The sequence below is a fragment of the Vombatus ursinus genome, unplaced genomic scaffold (genome assembly GCF_900497805.2).
Source record: "Vombatus ursinus unplaced genomic scaffold, bare-nosed wombat genome assembly UNPS02014832.1, whole genome shotgun sequence".
Lineage (NCBI taxonomy): Eukaryota > Metazoa > Chordata > Mammalia > Diprotodontia > Vombatidae > Vombatus > Vombatus ursinus.
This window is the reverse complement of record NW_020954610.1, coordinates 44,777,371-44,798,079: the sequence shown is the minus strand read 5'-3', so window position 1 is coordinate 44,798,079 and position 20,709 is coordinate 44,777,371. Positions and strand designations below refer to the sequence as shown.

Genomic DNA, 20,709 nt, shown 5'->3' with positions numbered 1-20,709 from the left:
CTTATATTTATTAGAGAACTGTCTTATTTTCCATAATAGATTGTAAACTGTTTGAAGGCTGATTATTCTGAGTGCCATGTACAGTAACTTGCTCATTGTAGGCATGTTTGTTGAATTAATTGTTTGTTGAGGGTGAATATGGACATTCACAACTATCAAGTAGTTAAATTATCCTAATTTGCCTCTTGTATTAAAGTTCAACACTGCTACAGCTCTGTCATGGCCTGGCCATTGCCTTGGGTTCTCAAAAGCTGTGTGAGCTCAAGGTAGACTCTGGTGAGTCTTGCCAAACAGGAAGAAATGGTGCTTAAAGAGAATATACTTGCTGACAGATTTGGTGTCTGTTGTCTGAAGACCAGTCCTGGCTTAGTCTAGTGGGACCCACTGCAAGTTTAGCATTCTATGATGATTAAAAAAAAAAATCATAGCAACTCAAAAAAAAAAAGATTAAGTGGGTCTGGTAGAGAATGTACTATATACTGATGAACTCAATCTTCAGACTCCAAATCCAATGTTTTATGCACTAACCAACATTCTCTTCTGAAAAACAAAAAACCAAAACAGCATTTCTTTAAAAATACCAGAGAAGTGGAACAGTAAATAGAGTGCTAGGTTGGAATCAGAAAAACCTGGGTAAACATCCAGTCACAGATATTTACAAATTGAGTCTACCTGGGAAAGTCACTTAATCTGTCTTCTTCAGTTTCCCTATTTGCAAAATGGGGATAATAAAAGCAACTATCTACCAAGGTTGTTGGGAGGATAACATGAGATAAATATTTGTAAAGCACTTTGCAAGCCTTAATGCCCTATATATATTATTATTATTATTATGTATTCTATAAGGTCTTTCTGATTGAGATCCCATATCCAAAATGTATAAGGAACTGATTCAGATCTGTATTAGTAAAAGCTATTTGCCAATTGCTAAATGGTCAATGAACATGAACAGGCAAATTTCAAAGAAAGAAATCCAAGCTATTAACCATATGGAAAAATGCTCTAATTCACTAATAAATGGAGAAATTCAAATTAAAGCAACTTTGAGGTTCTATCTCACACTTATCAAGCTGTCAAAGATGACAATTGAAGAAAATGATAAATGTCGAAAGGGTTGTAGGAAAACAGGCACGCTGTAGCACTGCTGGTAGACCTATGAATTGGTCTAGTCATTGTGGAAAACCATTTGAAATCATGCCCCCCAAAGTCACTAAACTGTTCATAAATTTTGACCCAGAAATGCCATTACTAGATGTGTGTTCCAAAGAGATCAGATAAAGAAATAAAGGGGTCAAATGTATAGAATTATTTGTAGCAGCTCTTTCCCTAGTAACCAAAAACCAGAAACTAAGGGGCTACCTACTGGCAAGGAATAGTTACAAATTATGATATGTAAACGGAATGGAAAATTATTGTCCCATAAGAAATGATGAAATGGGTGGTTTCAGAATCTCAAAAAAACCTCTAGGAACTCATTTAGAACATAATGAAAAGAATAAGGAGAACAACTTCTAAAAGGAAAACAGCATTATGGGGGAACAACAACTTTGAAAGACTTTTGAATTTTGATCAATGATAAACCATGAGCCCATAAGATAGAAGGTGAAATAAGCCATTTACCTTCTGCCAGTGAGTTGATGAACTTAAAATGTTGAGGAAAACACACTTCTTAGCATGACCAAAGTGGGAATTGGTTTTGCTGAGATGAGAAATTTTTAAATTTTCAATTTTTTTCAATTTAAGGAGGGATAAGGAAAGAGAAAATATGAATGCATGTAAAAAGAAATATATTCTTAAAAACCAAAGAAAAAAGTTATTCTTTAAAGATTAAATATTTTGCAATTCAGACTTTCCACAAATGTACACTTTATCCTTCCTCTAAAATTTGTAGGAATTAATGAAGTTAGACTGAGTACCAAAGGGAAAAGAAACAGATGCTTGCCTACCCCATTTCTGTGTTACAATAATTCCTTTCCTAAGGGTCTCACCGTATTATTTTCTGTCTTGTCTCATCATTCCCATGTGCTTACTGGGGCTCACTTTTAGAACATACGGTATTCAGTTACTTTGTTAATCTCTGGAGATTAGCCAGCTTCTAATGTGAAAACAAGATAGGAGCACTTCTGTTATCTTCTAAGCTATGTGAGCACTTCTGACATCTTGAAAGGATATGCCATCCAGTGTGCACAGGTGGATTCCACAAGTGAATGTGGTGTGTTCAATCCATTGTGAAATTTCAATCATTTTTTTAATAAACAAAAATCATCAGTAATGTAGGAAAGAGATATTTGCTCCTGAAGGATATGAGTTTTTTTTTTTTTTTCTTGTCCCATAGATCCCTCGAGGCAGTCTTCCTACCTGCCTAAACTGAGCCTCCTTGATCTCCTTCACCGGCCGATAATGCTTTCTGCCCCCCTAGTGTAGGGGTCCTATGATTTTTGTGACACTGCTTTGGCCTGATACCCTCCTAACTTAAATGAGCTAATATATATAAAGCACTGAACAGTGCCTGATGCTATATAAATGTTTATTCCCTTCTCTTCTTCCTTCCCTGACTTCACTATGTAGATGGTACATTCATCCTTCTAATCATGCGAGTTTGAATCCGTAGAGTGACCTTCAACTCTTCCTTTTTCTTCACTCCCAATCAGTTGCTAGGTTTTCTCAATTCTACCTCCACAATCTCTCTTGCACTCATAACATCTCTACACTCACAATGCCACCATCCTAGGATCATAGCAGGGGCCTCAAAGGCCATCTGGTCCAACCCACCCATTTTTTACCCATGAGAACTGAGGCCCAGGGATTGGGAGGGATGGGGTAACTGACTTGCCCAAGTCAGCACAGTTAAGCATTAGAGGCAGGATTTGATCCCAGATCCTATGACTCCAGACATAGTGTTATTTCCATCATACCATGCTGCCTACCCTAATTTAGAGCCTCATTACGTTTCTCAACTGGACTATTGTATTTATTGTTGCTGTTCAGTCACGTCCAATTCTGTGTGACCCCATTTGGCAAAAGATTGCTTGGCAAAGATACTGTAGAGGTTTACCATTTCCTTCTGTAGCTCATATTTTTAACAGATGAGGAAACTGAGGCAAACAGGATTAAGTGACTTACCCAGGGTCACACAGCTAATAAGTGCCTGAGGCCAGATTTGAACTCAGGAAGATGAGTCTTCCTGACTCCAAACCTGGTGCTCTATCCACTGCACCACCTTGCTGCCCTGGGCTATTGTAACTATTTTATAATTTTTGCCCCTGATAGCAGTATCTCCTTTCTTCATGACAGTAAAAATAATAATCTTAAAGCGCAAGTCTGACCATGTCTCTTCCTTACTCAAGAACATTTAGTGAATTCTCTTTGCCTCTAGGATAAAATAAAAACTCTTCAACTAGGCATATAAGGCCTTTCCCACTAAGGCTCCAAACTATGCTATCAGTCTTATTTCACAAAACTCCCCCCTTATATATACATTCTAGCCCAAGTTGAATATTAGCTCTTCCTCAGACTAGGGATTCGCTGTTCTTCCTCCATGCGGGCAATCTCCCATACCTAGAACACCCCTATCCCTTACTATCTGTTGACATTTTTCATTTTCAAGACCCAGAGCAGGTACCACTCTCCTTAAATCTATCTTAGCTGAAAATTAACTCTCCTTCAAACTCCTAAAGCAGTCTGTCTGCATTCCATTTTGGCCTTTCTCCCATTCTATCTTATATTATTCTCATTCGTGTATGTGTTGCAGCCCTACCCAGGTTCATTGAGAGGTCCAGGAAGCTTAGGCTTAGGGTTATGCTTTTTTTTTTTAATCTATGTATCACCAGGTCCTCACACTGTGCCTTGCCTCTTGGTGGTTGGTTAATAAATGTTGGTTGAATTGAAATGTTGGAAACAACACTTCCACTTTTGTGTTGGTGACCGTTTTTTCTTCAGAGTGATTATGCTTTGCGTTCACATTTAACTGGAATTTAGGGTTTGCAAAGCACTTTATTTTAGCCCCTAATGGTAGATAAAGCCTGTATTATTATTCCATTTTATGGATAATCAAACTGAGCTTTAAAGAAATTAAGTGACTTGCCCATAGCGGTATAGCCAACAAAAGTCAAAGCTTGAGCTAAAGCCCAGGTCTTCTGTCTTCAAGTTCAGTGCTTTTCCCATTATGCCTTGCTTCAGTAATCTAAAAGATAAGTAGAGGGATTATACTTGTAATTTCAAAGGTATAGAGAACTACCAGGTGAGCAAACTCCCTCTACCAGTATAGGATAACATCTTCTCCAGAACATATTTTTAGAGAGTTGCTTAGAACACTGGGAGGTTAATTGACTTTTCCAGGGTCACATAGCCAGTATGTGTCAGAGACAGGACTTGAAACTAGATCTTTCTGCTTCTAAGACCATTTCTTTATCCATTTCTCTACACTGCCTCTCTCTCCAAAAGAGTAAGATGGAAACCAGTTAAGACAAGAACCATTAATATTGTGTGAAACAATATGGGGGAATGAATGGGAGGTGGCCCATCTTGTGTACCCATCTATGTAGTATAGCACCCTATTGTTCTGTATACTCATAATTTGTTCTCATGACCCTATTGATTTATGGATCCATCAATGAACTATGAAACATAGTGATGTGGTACAGTTTTCCAGAGATGCTCCTAACCAAAGAGAATTCTTTGTGATTCTTGAGTGTATTTTATTTGAGGTCCTCAAAGATCCTTAATGCATGCATGAAATGGCTTTCAGATGCTGTGTATTATTCTCTTCAGTGGCTTGATTAAAGATGGAAGTAATTCTACTTGGGCCAGTTTGCATAAAGTGACTGATCATAAAAACAAAGGCTTGTGTTCCAGTAAAGAATGGGGTGAATTCTAAAAAGCAGAACTGCAGAAAGCCAAGCCCTACCAAAAAGAAACCTTATTAACAACAAGTAAAATAAAAGTGGGTGATAAAATATTTTATGCAGGAAAAGTATTCCAACTTTGTTGTATTTTTTAAAGGCTCTCTATTCTTTGCATATAAAATCAGTCATTTACTACAAAACTTACATAACTCATTAACCCTGGCAGTACCCATAAACCAGAAACTAGAAGTTCAATTAGCGTCACAGACTTGGTGTATCGTAATCAGACAGTTGAGTCAATTGAAGCAAAGGTGTTCTTCAGTTAAATCAAAGGTACAAATTAATGACTAGTGATGAGATCTTAAACAAAATGGATATATCTGATCAGCCTTTGTGGGAAAAAGGATTGAATTAGGTACCCAGTATAAGAGCTGTACTTGTAGGTATGTATTAATAAACCTGCAAGTAAATCCTTTTTTTCTAGAGGAGAGAATAGCAGGTGAGAGGGAAAGGAGGGGAGAGGGAAGGAAGGAAATAGCACATACTAATTTAATTCTAAATGTAGTTTCTGGCCCTCTTCCAACCAAATTTAAAAACACAGGGGATCCCTGTCCCCAAGTACTCAAGTGGAAAAAGAAATTATGTAACAAAAGTTTGTCTCAGAAATAGTCAGGACTAAAAACTACACAGGGTTTTATAGGCAAAATGTATCTCACTTGAAGTATAGCCAGAAAAAGAGGGGGGGGGGAGAGAACTAAGATCTAAGAAGAAATGCAACTTTTCATGCCTCATTTCCTGTGACATTAGAGGAAGCAAGCTACTACACTTTTCTACTTGCTACTACATCATCTACTTTTCCAAAAGTAGTCCTAACAAGAGGACGTTGCAATAAAAAAACCTAACAGAGGATCTTAGGTGCACCGACTGGTTACAAATGCGACGTAAGAAGAGCAAAGTTGCAATTCTGTTTATATGATAAAGGAGAAGCAGTTGAGTGTCCCTGGAATGTTGTCACCAGTTTCCTTCTTTTCAGATAAAGGGTGATTCAGTTTACTGAGACAAAGAACCAGGAAGTCTATGTCTCAAAGGAAATACAAATAATCATTTCATTGCCAAATTAGCATTTTCTTTTTCAAAGGTAACATTTTTCTAAGATGGTTGAATCTTTCTAAGAATACTGAATATTTGTTCCTTTATATTACAGGACCAGTGTGCCTTGATATTACATAAAGTGATATTAAATTATTTTAAAAGCTATTGAAGTGCAGGATTCATGAATAGAACATGAATTGTTCTAGTCTGGTCATTTATGTTACAATCCTGCATCTTCCTCTTCTGTGTCATCATTTTGTTCCCCTTTGATTTACTCTCCCCACCCAGTCACCCCAGAATCAATGTCTCAAAGATTTTTTCTAACTGCCTGTTAGCCGATAACTAAACAAGTATAAAGTCAAAGATTTTATCAATGTGGCTGACCCATCCTGTGGGACCAATTGCAGCCATTGCCTTCTGCCTCATGTTGGCTGTGTTTTCTATGGTTCCTCTCCTCCCCACACTCCAGGAGCTATCCAAAGTGATGAATGGCTTCCTCTAGGACTTTTTACATTTCACAACATGAATACTAAGAACATGGCCAATCTGTTGTCCCTTGTCCTCGCTACATGACTGACTTTACTTCCTTTTTCAATCATATATTTCCTTAATAACATCCCTCATGCTTATTCTTGCTTACAGTTCATGTCAGAAGCATGCTGTAGCCTATGTATGCTCCCTTTTTGTCTTCCTGTGGTCTTTTGGTTCATTTTGATTCTCAAGGGAAGAAACATAATTTAGTAGAAAGTAAACTGTATTGGTATTAGAACACCTGGTGGTTAAATCCCAACTTTGCCACTTAATCCCTCTGTGACCTTGGGCAAGTCTCTCTATCTCTTTGAACCTCTCAGTTACCTCATCTGTAAAATTAGGGGATTGAATCTTATGAATTCTAATGATGCTTTCAGCTCTAAAATTCTAACCTTGTGATTGCTGCATCTCAAGATTTTAAAAAATAAGTTTACTATTATTTTTATTATTTAAATAATATTACTTAATATTATATTTTTAAATTTTATTATTTTTACTTACCTTTTTAAGTAAAAAAAAAAGTAATTCCTATTAATTTGCCTTTCTACTACCTCCACAACCATGTTGAGCAATTAAAAAAAATTGAACAAGAATTGTCCCCAAACTATTTGGACATGTCCAAAAATGTACGTCTCTTTCTTTATTTTAAGTTTATCACCCCTTGGTCAGGAGGTGAATGGTGTGTTTTGTCTTCATTATTTTGAACTCAGTTTATCATTGCATGAATCAGAGTTCTCAGATTTTCAAAGCTGTTTTTCTCAGAAATGTTGTTATTGTATAGCTTGTTCTTGCTATGCAACTTGCTGTCTCTTCAATTCAATTCTTAGTCCAAGTGATTGTGCATCCCAGAGATATTCACTGAGGCTACACAATTAAATGGACTGGATTTTCAACTGCATGGCATCTTTTTTTTTTTTGACCAGTAGCCTCCAAAATGGCAACTATAGGTCCCTTCCAGTGGAAATGTCATAATTCTAAGGGGCATGTGATCAACCAATGGGAAGGGGAGAAAATGGGTTGCAACCCACCCTTTTCTATGGTAATTAATTTGGGGTTTGTCTCCAACTGTGCCTCCTTTTCATTCATTTTTATACAACAGCCCTGTGCTCTCACTCACTCTTCCACTATGCATACTTTCAGCAATGGACCAGTTTTAATCTGACTGAGAACAGGGCACTCACAGCAGCAACCATGTGAAGAAAGGGAAATGAAGTAATATTGGAAAGTTTTTTCTTGAGTTGAAATCAGAAAAAAATTGTTTTTGCTTCTTGCTTTTGCATCATGTATGGTAAATATCTACACACTTTTGTTGAAATATGACTTTTGTTGAAAAGCAGTTAGGTTCACTGACAGTTATGACTTATCATTTAATCTTGTACTGTATATCTTTCAATTGAAAGGTATTTTTAAAAAGCTAACCTATTTGGCTAGCTATGTTTATCAAATGAACTGAATAAGTAATTACTAGAAAACAGTTATTAGTTATGAGTATGTAATTATCCAGTGGACATACACAGAGCTCTCTCATAAATTATGAAACACATTTAATAACATTGATTTCACAAAAATGTTGTTGATATTTATGACAAGTTTATGCCATTAATAAGCAAAATAAGATATTTAAAATATTATTTCATCATTATCATATCCTTTATAATTTTTATTTTTGTGTATGTTTTATTATTCTCCTGATATATTAATATAGTAGTACAAGTAAAAATTTGCAATAAATATATGTTAGGGGTACATTTTCCAATACATTTTTTTTTGTTAATTTCTACAATCAAAAAAGTTTAGAGATTACTGGTCTAGACAATAGGTCTTCTTCATATATTAAGTTTTTGGAACAAAAAATAACCAAATAATTCTAATACTTTTCCCTAGGGTTTCTTACTAAATCCCAGAAATGGAGCAGATTTTATTAGCCAGGTTGTTTAATTAAAGAAATTACTCATCCATTTAAAGAAAAGACACCTTTGGTCTGTATTGACTAAAAGAGTCTATCAAATATTCGCTTGGCACACTGCAGAGAGTTATGTTTGAGTTTTTCTCTGGGGGTTGGGGAGAGAAATTACAATGCACAGGATGGCCATTTTTAGTAAATGCCATTAAAATATACATTGTATTAGGTGGAAGAATTAAGAACCATCTTACTGGTGGTCCCTATCTCTCGTTATTGTGCAAGAGTTATGAACTATGGGCCTTGAGAAAGGCCACAAGATTTCTATTTCAATTTTAATTTGTCCTTTTCAAAAACTAAATTTAAATGGGTTGAGAAATTGCTCATACTGAGAAATGGACTAGGCAGTATACATTCAGTTAGTCCTATTTTCAGTTCTTTTCGAATGGTCCATATAGAATCCTTTCTTTTATATGTTAAAAAAATAATTAGGATATTACCTAGTTCCCTTGACTGTAAATTGGCATTAGGAAGGCCAAGTGGCCAAGTAACTGATTTTGCTCTATTTTGACATAGCACTGCTATTTGAATTTTCACCACTTTTGAAACAGAAGAATTTCTGAATGGAATAGTTCGAATCGTTTTTTTTCCCCCTAGGAAGTGGATCAGAGATCAACCTTTTTTTTTTTTCTAGACACATTCAATTCATAACAGCAAAGGATTCTCTCCTCCAAGTTTCTCATATTTTTTGTGTTCTCTAAGAGAACAGCATTTTTGATCATTGTTATTGTGTAAGCCAGTTATTCAGTTGTTTTTCAGTCATATCTGACTCTTCATGACCCCATTTGGAGTTTTCTTGGCAGAATGGTTTGCCATTTCCTTCTCCAGCTCATTTTACAGATGAAGAAACTGAGGCAAGCAGAGTTAAGTGACTTGCTTAGGGTCACACAGCTAGCAAAGTGTCTGAGGCCAGATTTGAATGTAAGAAGATGAGTCTTCCTGACTCTAGACCCAGCACTCTAACCTCTATGCAATTCACCTGCCACAAGAAATATGTTCTTGAGGCCAGCAACAATTCATAAATTGTGGGCATTGAGTAACTTCTGTCAGCAGGAGTAGAATTCACTGTTATCCAGGCAAGAGGAGGGGTAAAGTCAATTTCTGGTTTGCTGTTCGAATCGCAAGATGTAGGGCAATTAAGAACCTTTAAGCTAACCTGCTTCTAATAAAGTTAAATGCTTGACATTAAGCCAATGGAAACTTGGACTTTAGAAATGTTGGATTCATTTCCCCCCTATTCTTTTCATTTACTTCTGCATTTCCTTTCCTGATTTTAATAGGAAGGGATAGTGAACTGCTGAATTACTGAGAGATTTTTGTTTGTTTATGTATAGGCTATGCAGTGCAATTGTATTGGCATATGGTAATAATTGAGTGGAACCAAAATGCCTATGTTAATGTTTGTCAGACAAAGAATTTTAAGAGGCTGACGTATGGAGTAGAAGGCAGAGAAACTAAGGAATGGATAATGTGACTATGATCCCAATGGCTATAGTAATAATAGGTCATATTTGTGTAGTCCTTAAAAGTTTTTCTTTACAATACCCCTTAAAGGTTGGTAGTTCAGGAATTATTATCCTCATTTTCCAGACAAGGAACATGAAATTCAGAGAAATTAAGTGACTTGATCCAAGTAACACAGGCAATGTATGACTGAAATGCATTGAAACTCAAGGGTCTCCTGACTTCAACGTCAATATTCTTCCCACTATCCCACAATGCTTCTCATCATGGTGACCTCTTGTAGTCTGTAGATCCCCAGACATACATAATGAGATCTTCAAAATGTTATTACTTGTGCTAATTCTATTGAAGGGACTTAAAAAAAAAGTCGGTTAGAAATAATCCATGGAGCATAAGGATTTATAACATGCTCTCATATTGTAGTTTCCTGACATTTTTCTGCCTAGGTTATCTAGAGTTTGTAAATAATTTTTATAGGGCAGAAGTTCTGAAAGTGTGATCCTAGTATTCCTAGAGGTCCCTGAGACCTTTCGGGGGAGGTCTCTGAGGTCAAAGCTATATTCATAATAATACTAAGATGTTAAAAGCCTACTAAAATATCCCTCTCTTTTCCAATTACATATCTGTGCAAGGCAGAATTTTCGTCATGTACTTCCACCACTACATAACACAACAGACTAAATAAAGAAGCAGATATAAGAATTCATCTGTCTTTGATTAAATAAGATGTTAAATACATTTACACAAATATGTAAATACCATTTAACTAACTATTTTTTGGGGAAAATGTAGTTATCTTTTATAAAATGTGTTATTTAGATTAGCATGTAATGGGTTTATTATGTTATTTTAAAATGAATTGAGCAATTTTTAAAATTTTCAGTTTTAGTTTTTAATACAATAAATATTGATAGATGTAACTTACACAAACAAAATCTTTTTGGGGTCCTAAATAACTTTTAAGAGTGTAAAAGGGCCTTGAGAACAAAATGTTTGAGAATTGCTGGTGTTGGGTGCTTCAAAGCATAGAGATCAATTGCTTGCTACATATACATATTTTTTTTAAAGTGAGGCAATCGGGGTTAAGTGACTTGCCCAAGGTCACACAGCTAGTACGTATCAAGTGTTTGGTCTGAGGCTGGATTTGAACTCAGGTCCTCCTGACTTCAGGGCTCTATCCACTGCACCACCTAGCTGCCCCTCACATATACCTATTAATGGCAGAAATTTACTACAAAAGACTAAGGTGGAAGATAGATGAGATGATCATGCTCTGAAAACCTTATAGTTTCAGAGGTATGCATTGCTTCTCTGTGTGTCTTGGCTATACACTTTCCCTCCAAGTATGCCCTTCCATGTGTGCTCCCTTGGTTTTCCACTAATTGGATGTGGATTATGTTCCAAGTTTATGTGGGGGAAAGGTTCTATTTTTAGTTGCTATATTGTCATTAAATGCTTTTTCTTTGGGCCAATTGTGTTCACTTTTAGTAGAAATGAGAGAATACCTTGGCAGTCTTGTTAGCTATTATATTGAGTAGATGTGTACCCATAGAGTATCTTAAATTTGAGATATCTTGTTTAGGTACACCTTCAGAGAGGTGTCCCTACAGGCTATATTATACCAACATATCTAATAGGCATAGAGGCCATCCCTAATGTACTATCACATTTATTCTTTACTCATTGTTCCAGTTATCAGTTAATTTCAGCCTGTGTCTGTGTAGTAGAATGTAAACACTTTGAGGGCACAAGCTGGTTTTCTTTTTCCCTTTGTGTCCCCAGAGCTCCTGGATGTATTTTGCACTCAGTCAATGCTTACTAAATGGGATTGAATTGACATGCAAGCCTGTTGTGTTCACACATTTTTGCATCTTCTACCTTCCTTCTATTATCTTTCTCCCTTAGCCTATCGCGATTGAATCAGAATTATTTATGAGGCTAATTTAGCTTATAAGTTCTGCTATTTACTACAGATACACTGAATCTATCTCCTTCCAGTTAGTTTATTTCATGAAGGGATAAACTATGCAAAGTGAGAACTTGGAGAGAGAGTAAATAACAATTCTATGAATATCTTTGCATACAACCATCATGAACAGGAGCTTCTGGAATAATTATATTTAATATCAAGGATCTGTGATTTCAAGACTGAGGGTACTCCTCCTATGGACACTAATCTCATCCTCTTTGCCTTGGTAGGTGAGCTTTGTGAGTTACTGTGACCCATAGATTCATTATTCGGTGGCCAGCTTTCTGGTAGTATGCATCTCCAAGCTTTTCCAGGCTTGTGCTCTGAAAACAGAGCAGTTGTCACAGGACTTATATGAAACTTTTTCAGCTTCAGCGAGATCTGCCAGGATTCCTTATCTCTGGGATGATAGCACTGGAGAACCCAAGCTCATCTCTATTCCATTGCAGCATTAGAAGAGAATTTTTGTGGAGGTCTTTGAAAAGTGCCCTTGATTACTAGCTGAGTTTTTTTTTTTTGCATAGTATTTTATTTTACAGATCAAACTGAGAGATAGTATAAAACCAGAACCCTGGTGGAATTCACTTCACTTATGTCAGAAGCACTGTTTCCTTTGCCTAACATTTTCAGGATCTCCAGAAATAGATGCCACCTACCTTTTGCTGCCATACAGTCTCTGGTATTAACTACCAATTCTATTCCATGAGACCAAGTGAATGTCAAGGGGCCAAGTCTGCTCCTAGGTTAAGTTAGCAATTACAATTCCTGGGAGTAGCTGGGTGAGTCATTAGTAGAGGCCTTGTTGGTTTGAAAGAACTGTTGTTATAACAAGCATCTTGTTTGCACATGTGACTATCATTTTAATAAGTAAAATGTGTCACGGGCCTCTACCTGTATTTGAAAGGGTATGTCAAACATTCACTTTGGAAAGAAAAAATGTTACTGTGGCAACAATTTAAAGTAGTTGCACAGTGCCACTCTGCTTTGAAGAAGTCAATGTCTGATGAGAAAGTATCTTAAGGTGATAGTGATGGTGGTGGTGCTGTGTTTGAGAAGAAGTATCTGGAAATGCCTGTGATGTAGAAACAAAAAAGTCAATAAAACCTAAAAAAATTAAAGAAATTTACATCCAGTGAAGTTCTACATGGAAAGATTATGCTAGCCTTAGGCTGCAAAGTGGACGTGCTTATTTGGCCATTCATTTTTGCACACCCCTTCTTGGGGCATGATCTTGTACTCTAGCCATATGACATTTGTTCTGAGGCAATCTCATAAAGGCAAACCAGGCAATCTCTATTTTTCTTCATCATCCTCTCTCAGCTAGAAGGGATGGATCAAACGGCCTTCTTTTCCTTGTGGTGGAGAAGCTGTTCAGCATGACATAGTGGAAGTCTGGACTATGACAATAGCCACTAGCCACCTGGTGGTGCTCCCTGCATCAAATTTCTATCCACTGGGTCATATTGTCTCTAAGGCGGACTTTGAATAACGCAAACAGCACAAACAAATATTAAGGGAGATTTTCTCATGAAAGAATCAAAAGTCTACCCTAGGTTAATTTTTTTTTCTTCGTCTCTCAAGTGCCACTCCAGTCCATCCTCCACTCAATCCTCAAATTCACCTCCCTAAAGCACAGGTCTGATCATGTTATGCCCCTCTCCAATCAACAAACTTTAATGGTGCCCTATCACCTCTAGGATCAAATATAAAATCCTCTGATTGGCTTTTTTCTTTTTCAATTTTTTTTTTGGTTGGGCAATGGGGTTCAAGTGACTTGTCCAGGATCACACAGCTAGTAAGTGTTATGTGTCTGAGGCTGGATTTAAACTTAGGTCCCCCTGAATCCAGGGCCAGTGCTCTATCCACTGCGCCACCTAGCCACCCCCCACCCGGCCAATTTGGCTTTTAAAGCTCTTCTAACTTTCTAGTCTTCTTATGTCTTATTCTCTTCCACATCCTCTGAGTTCCAGTGACACTCACTTTGTTGTTCCATACATAAGATGCTCTGTCATCTGACTCCCTGCATTCTTACTGGTTGTCTTCCCATACCTGGAACTCTCACCCTTCTCATCACTGCCTTTTTCCTTTGCTTCCTTAAGATCCTACCTTTGGCAAGAAGCCTTTCCTTTCCTTATTCTTAGTAACTTCCCTCAGAAATTATTTCCAATTTATCACATGTGCTTGTGTATACATGCACATGTATGTGTATTGCTTGTACACGGTTGCACATTATCTCTCCCCTTAGGCTGTAAGCACCTTGAGAGTTGGGACTGGTTTTTTTTTCCTTTGTTTTGTTTTTGCCTTTTTTATATCCCCAGTGCTTAGCATAAAAGTACATAGTAGGTGCTTAATAAATGCTTATAGACTTGACTTGAAAGGAATGCCTGCTTTGGTGTCAGAAAGTCAAGAAACAGCAGGGTCCTAATTTCTTCACTTGAGGGAGAAGCTGCTACAAAAATGGAAAGAAGCTTGATGGATAAAAGAGTGACACAGCTGGCTACATCCCAGGAGGGAAACTGCAAAGACCTGCCTTCCTCTCCCTCTACTAATTACCAGTTTTTATCTCTGTGAAACCACTTGCCTGAATCTGTAACTTCTATAACTCTGCTCCCTACTCTGCTGTTAGCAGAGCTTCTGTTGACTTGAAAGCCTGAATAATGCCATTTCTCTAAAAATGTGCTGTCATTCCCACCTTTCACTGAATCAAAGTGAACTCTCTCTCACTTGTCAGGACCTCTCAAGACCTTGGCTTCTAAAAGGCATGGCACTGAGTGCTTTGCTCCCAGAGAGCTGGAAGGTGAGTGATTCAGCTACTTCTGTAGGACCAAAGTCAAGGACTGACAAGGCCAGAGGTGACAAAGTGACAAGGCTGTACACACCTTTGGCAGGTACTTTGTCTGAGAAACCATCATGTGGTGATAAGGGAGAAGACTTGAGCCTAGACCTGTGATTCTACTCATATAGAGAACTCCCGCATGAGGAAATTCTCTCTACCAGTGTAGGTTGGTAGCTCCTCTACAGTACATAGTCTTAGAGAGCTAAGAGGTTAAGTGACTTGCCCAGGGTCACACAGCCAGTATGTGTCAGAGATGAGACTAGAACCCACTTCCTCTTGCTCTGAGTCCAAGTCTTTATCCACTAGGTCATATTATTGATTTGACTTGAGTATGCCTCAAAGGTGGACTTTGAATAATGCAAACAGCACAAACAAATATTGAAGGATATTTTCTCATGAAAGAATCAAGGGTCTACTTTAGGTTAATTCTTTTTTTTTTCTTCTCTCATGCCCTTAGAAGCCTTCAAGAAAATCCCATTTAGATGCTTAACAGATTTGCCTCACTCCAGTCAATCTTATTAGGACCAACTTTCCCCTTAAAGCATGCATTCTGGAAAGCCATGCAAATTTCCTCTTTCTAAAAGTAGTGTTTGGGACCAGGGAAGGCTTGCCTATTCTTCCAAAAGAGGAAACATTTATCTGCAACATTCGTTGCCCACATTTCTGCACAGTCAAACGTATTAGTAACACACAACAAGCAAGGATGATGCCCAGAACAGGACCACGGCAAATATTAATGGCACAATCACTAAACACACGGCACACACAGGGGTCTTTTTTTTAATACCTCTCTCTGTTGCATTTGTCATATTAAGAGCTGCATGACAAACAAAGGGAAAAGCAGGTGAAGTATCTCGTGAACATTTAACCCCTCAAACAATATCTAGCATTAATTGCAATAAGGATGAAAAGAAAGGCCTTTTATTTGATTCCTCAAAAAGCAAGTACTTCCCATTAGTGTTCCAAAAGGAAAAAAAAACCCTAAATACCAAGTTATAAAAGCATAGATGTTTGAGAAAATTTGATTTTCTCACTATCTACTACCAGAGAAAGAACTGATGGATTCTGAATGCAGATCAAAGCATACTTTTTAAAACTTTTCTTTATTTTTCTTGTTTGTTTTGTCTATGTTTTCTTTTGTAACATGGCTAATATGGAAATATATTTTTCATGAATGCACATATATAATCTATATAAAATTGCTTGCGTTCTCAAGGAGGGAGAGAATTTGGAACTCAACATTTTTTGAAAAATGAATGTTAAAATTGTTTTTCCATGCAATGGAGAAAAAATAAATTTAAAAAATGTAAAAGATTTTGTATTTTCAAATATCTTGAACACAACCTCTGATAAACTCTGGAGCACATCAAGTAGTATTTTCAAGGTGAGCTTTATTGATTCTGCCTAGTACCTTTCAAAGAGGAGCAGACGTACTTATCAGACAGTTGAGTAGACAGAACAGAGGTTCCAGCCTGGACCAAAACATCCAAAACAAAGTCCCTTTGTACTACTAAGCAGATCCAAACCTGGATTTCCAAGCTCCTCTATCAGTGATGAGAGCTTAACCTGTAAGGTTAAGAAAAACTTAGCCAAAGATTCTTTTCTAGCTCAAAATCGTAGAGAATTTTTGAGTAGAAAGATTTCCAGAACTCATCTAGTCCAACTCTCTCTTTTACATATAAGGAGACTGAGGATCACAGTCCTCAGGAAAACCATTACCTCTCTCAAGGATTGCTACACACACCTCCCCATCTTTTGTGGACTCCTGTGCTTTATGGCATCTACTCAAGATTGCTCTGTTCCCAGACCTGCTTCTCTTATTTCCAACCTGCTGACCTTTCCTGTTATATGTTTTATCCAGTCCACCTCTTAGTACTGGATCTCAACTCACTCAAACCCTTTCCCTTGGCTCTAGCCAATAGCATGATACACTTGAGGGGGGAACCTAGGCTTGAATCTTATCTCAGAAGCTTACCAGCTGTGCAACTATAGACAAGTCACTTAAACTCCCTGGGTCTCAGCATCCTCATCTTTAAAACTACAGAGTTTAGTCTTCGTAACCATTAAAATCCCTTCCAGCACCACAAGCTATGATCCTATGCAAATCTCATAATAGATTCAGAGCTAAAAGGGTCTCATAGGCTTCCTAGTCAACTTCTTATTTGACAAATGAGGAAACTGAGGTACAGTGTTAAAATCTAGAGATATGATCCTGGTAGTGATTGAAACAAAGGACCATCTATTTTTATGCTGTTTATTCCCTTTGGCATTCCAGCCACTTCCTATCAGTTTTACTTTGTAAAATGAATATTTTAAAAAAATATTCATTTGTTTCCAGAGCAATGTGCTGGCATGAGATACAGTTAGAAATTAAGAAGAAGTAATAAAAGCTAGCATATAACCCCTAACTAATGAGGCATTTAAGTTTTGCTAACCCATACAGCATCATGGAGAAAGGACGTTATAGAGAAAATAAATGAAGTTGGTGGTTATCTATTAAATGCGTTTTTTAAATTAAAGAGAAGACTTACTAAAGACTCTCCAAACATCTGAGTCATAATATGCTACAAGTTCAGACAAGAAAGATTTAGCATGTGTGCATTAATGCTCACTGAACACTTTTTTTGTCACTGGTGGAAAAGGTACAAAAATCCCTTATAGCATGATGGCATTCTTTGGGTTGAGAGCAAGAATTTTGTAATGCAGGAAAGACATATGAGGCTGAAGGTACATGAAGCATCTGCTTTAACATTTATTGTGCTAGAGAGTGAGGTGCCATTAATGAATGAATGAATGAAAGAAAAAGCATTTATTAAGCACTTACGGGCTAGGACTTTTTGAGTTCAATTTCCATTCTTTCTACATGACACAGATAAGACCATGATTTCTATAGGAAATTATGCTAACTCCTCTCCTGGTTCCATGCCTTATGTCTATAATTCTCTGCCACCCACATGTGGATATGATAATGGTGACATACAGGAGCCAATCAGGAGCTGCTCCATTGTGTCACAAAATAAAGTGCCCAGTAAGAGGCCAGATAGAGGGAGTGCCCTATAGGATCCTTACCCCTCCTCCCAATCTATCTCCCTCCCTTGTCCAACTATAACATTAACAACTAAGGACGGGCAAATTCACAAAAGGCAACCAAGTGGGATGTGGTCATCCTATCGCTCAAGTCCTGTTAATTCATCTCTGTCATACTGCTTATCTCCAGCCCTTCTTTATCATTCTCACTGCTACAACACTAGTTCAAGCCCTTGTTAACTCTCATTTTGGTTCAAAGGACCTGGGTTCAAATCCTGGCTTTGCTAGTGATAACCTATGTGACCTTGGGCAAGTCACTTAAACACTCTGGGTCTCAGTTTTTTCATTTGCAAAATGAGGTATGTTGGACTGGATGATCTCTAAGGTCCTTTACAGCTCTAAGTCTTCATTTGTAAAAAGAATCTGTTTTTACAAACTCATAGCTTTCCTATAAGAATCAAATGAATATGAAAAGGCTTTGTAAATTACATACAAACCAATGAATATTATTAGTATTATCTATGCACCACTTAATTCTGTAAAAAATTAATTTAGTCTATTAACCAGGCTAGTCAGTGGTGATTTTTTTTTTTGTTCCTTTGAATCAGCCAACCCAATCTGTTGTTTAAGCATCACAGACACAACCTTGTGGATTTGATTGCCAGACAATCGAGAAGTAATATGGTGCAGTGTAGAAAGAGCAGTGAACTCAGAGTCACTGAGTTCAGATGCAGCCTCAGAGTGGCAAGATCTGAGTTCAGATGCTGCCTCAGAGTCACAAGATCCAAGTTCAGATGCTGCCTCAGAGTCACAAGATCTGAGTTCAGATGCTTATTCCATTTGTCACCTTGCATAAGTTACTTAATTTTCCTGAACTTCAGTGTCCTGATGTATAAAATGAGGAGATTAGACTAGATGGCTCCTGGGTACTCTTCCATCTCCAGATATATGGTCCCTATTTACCAACCCTACTCTTTTCCTAAGTAAGGTCAGTGGGAGTGTCGTTAGCAAATGGCAGCTACATAATGATAAACTCGCATTTCCATTAAAGGTTAATTTAAAAAAAATGAATTTATTAGAACTGTGCAGTTCTCAAGAGTAAGCATTATGAGAATAAAACTAACATTCAACAGACATATAAAAGCATTAAGTGCAGAATACTGTGCTTAATGGTGAGAGAGATTCAAGGGTAAAAAAAATAGTCTGTATCTTAAAAGAGCTTGTGGTCAGGTATGGAAATTTATACTCCCCCCCACCCCAACACACACCCCTGAATAGGATTAGTGTGTATAAGAAGAACAAAAAGATGTACAAACAAAATGTCTGGAACAGTTCAAAGAAGGAAAAGATTATTTCTAACAGTGGGACCAGAAAAATTTTTATGGAGAAAGTGACATTTGATTTGGATTTTCTTGAAGGATAAGCAAGACTCAGACAGATAGATTCGGGTGGTTTAAGGCTTCTGGGAATAGGTAGTTGTGTGACTAAATAGGAAATAATGAAATGTGTTTCTAGAGAATAGTGAGTAAGTAATCCAGTTTGGCTGGAAAGCAACATGTAGATGAAAGGGAGTAGTGGGATGTAAGCCTGGAAAGGAAGGATGAGGTCAGACTATAGAGAACCAGGGAAACCACGAACTGACAAAATTATGTCCTGGTTTCTATTAAGTTCCATTGAAATTTTTATGATAGCTGTAATTTATATAGCACATTAAGATTCATCAGATTTATGTTTTATGAAATTTATGTATTTGTAAGTTTTATAAGCTTTATAAAATTATGTTTTGCATCCATCATCTCATTTGATTCGCCATGACATCTTGTGATATAGGTATCATTGCACCTGTTTTTATGAATTGAAAGTCAGAGAAGTAAAATGATTTGCCCATGGTTACCGAACTAGTCAATTTTGGAGATAGGATTCAAAACCAGCTCTCTCCTAACCCCAAGTCCAGAGCTCTTTCCACTAAACCATTGAGGTTGGTCTCTCTTTAGTTTCAGCAGAATGTTAGCTCCTAGAAGGCAGTGACCATTTTATTTTTTATCTTTGTTTTCTCAGTATCAACCATAGTGCCTTGCACACTTTATATGCTTAATAAACATTTGTTGAGTTGCAATGGCTGACTACTGAACTTAGATATTTGAAAGAATATGGTGAATTATCCTGCCTCTTGTCTTCTAATTTGGCTTCCTCAATCCCAACGTAGTAGTCTGGTGCTTGAAATTTTCCTTGGTTTGGTATTTTTACCCTGACCTCTGTTTTGAATCAGTTCAGATAAAAGTTATCTATAATGGAATTTGAAAACCTTATATTTTGATCTGTCAAGGGCAGGTAGAACTCACCTTCTACTTCCAGCATGACTAGCTTGGAATATGCTGTCCCGAGGCTATTTTTGGCCACACATCTGTAATGCCCTGCATCTTCTCTTTGAACATTGTGAATCCTTAAACTCCCAGATTCAAGAATCGCAATTCGGGCATTTTCCTGTGAGAAACAGAAAAGAATTCTTGTCATTTAATTAAAAGTCAGCTATTACTGGTTTATGAGAACAGACTGTTAAATTTTCTGTTTGATCATTTATATCTCAGAAATCTACAAATGTTACAAAGTAGGGCTTGATTTAATGTTTTGTTTATTGTCTAGACTTTAAAAAAAGTGATGAAAAATGTTAGTAATGCAGATTAAACTTAAAAGTATGTATTTTTTTTCCCGGAGAGTTGGTTGTACTCAATAACATTATGAGAAGTAACACAGAGAGCCATACTTTTTTGGAGGGTAGGCAAGGCCAAAAAGATGCTTGAACATTTGCTCTGGAACTAACTTTATTTGTGTGATAATCAAAGAGGAACTTGTAAATGAAGTGCCTTTTATTTCCCAGCTACTTAGAAGTTCCTGAGATAAGCTTTGAAGAAATAGTCTCACAACCAGAGAAATAACAATATTTACAAGAAATATCCTAAACCTAAGTCAGATGATTGTCCAGGAC

The 20,709-nt window shown here is 37.1% G+C and overlaps 1 protein-coding gene across 3 annotated transcripts in view; it reads right to left on the bottom strand.

Moving 5' to 3' along the window:
* The window catches only part of MUSK (muscle associated receptor tyrosine kinase), a 190,271-nt gene that overhangs the window by 84,533 nt on the left and 85,029 nt on the right, over positions 1 to 20,709 (bottom strand). For all 3 annotated transcript variants that reach the window (XM_027839484.1, XM_027839483.1, XM_027839486.1), the window contains exon 5: positions 20,066 to 20,207. In XM_027839484.1, coding sequence (XP_027695285.1) covers positions 20,066 to 20,207 — 142 coding nt within the window. The remainder of the gene's footprint in view (positions 1 to 20,065; positions 20,208 to 20,709) is intronic.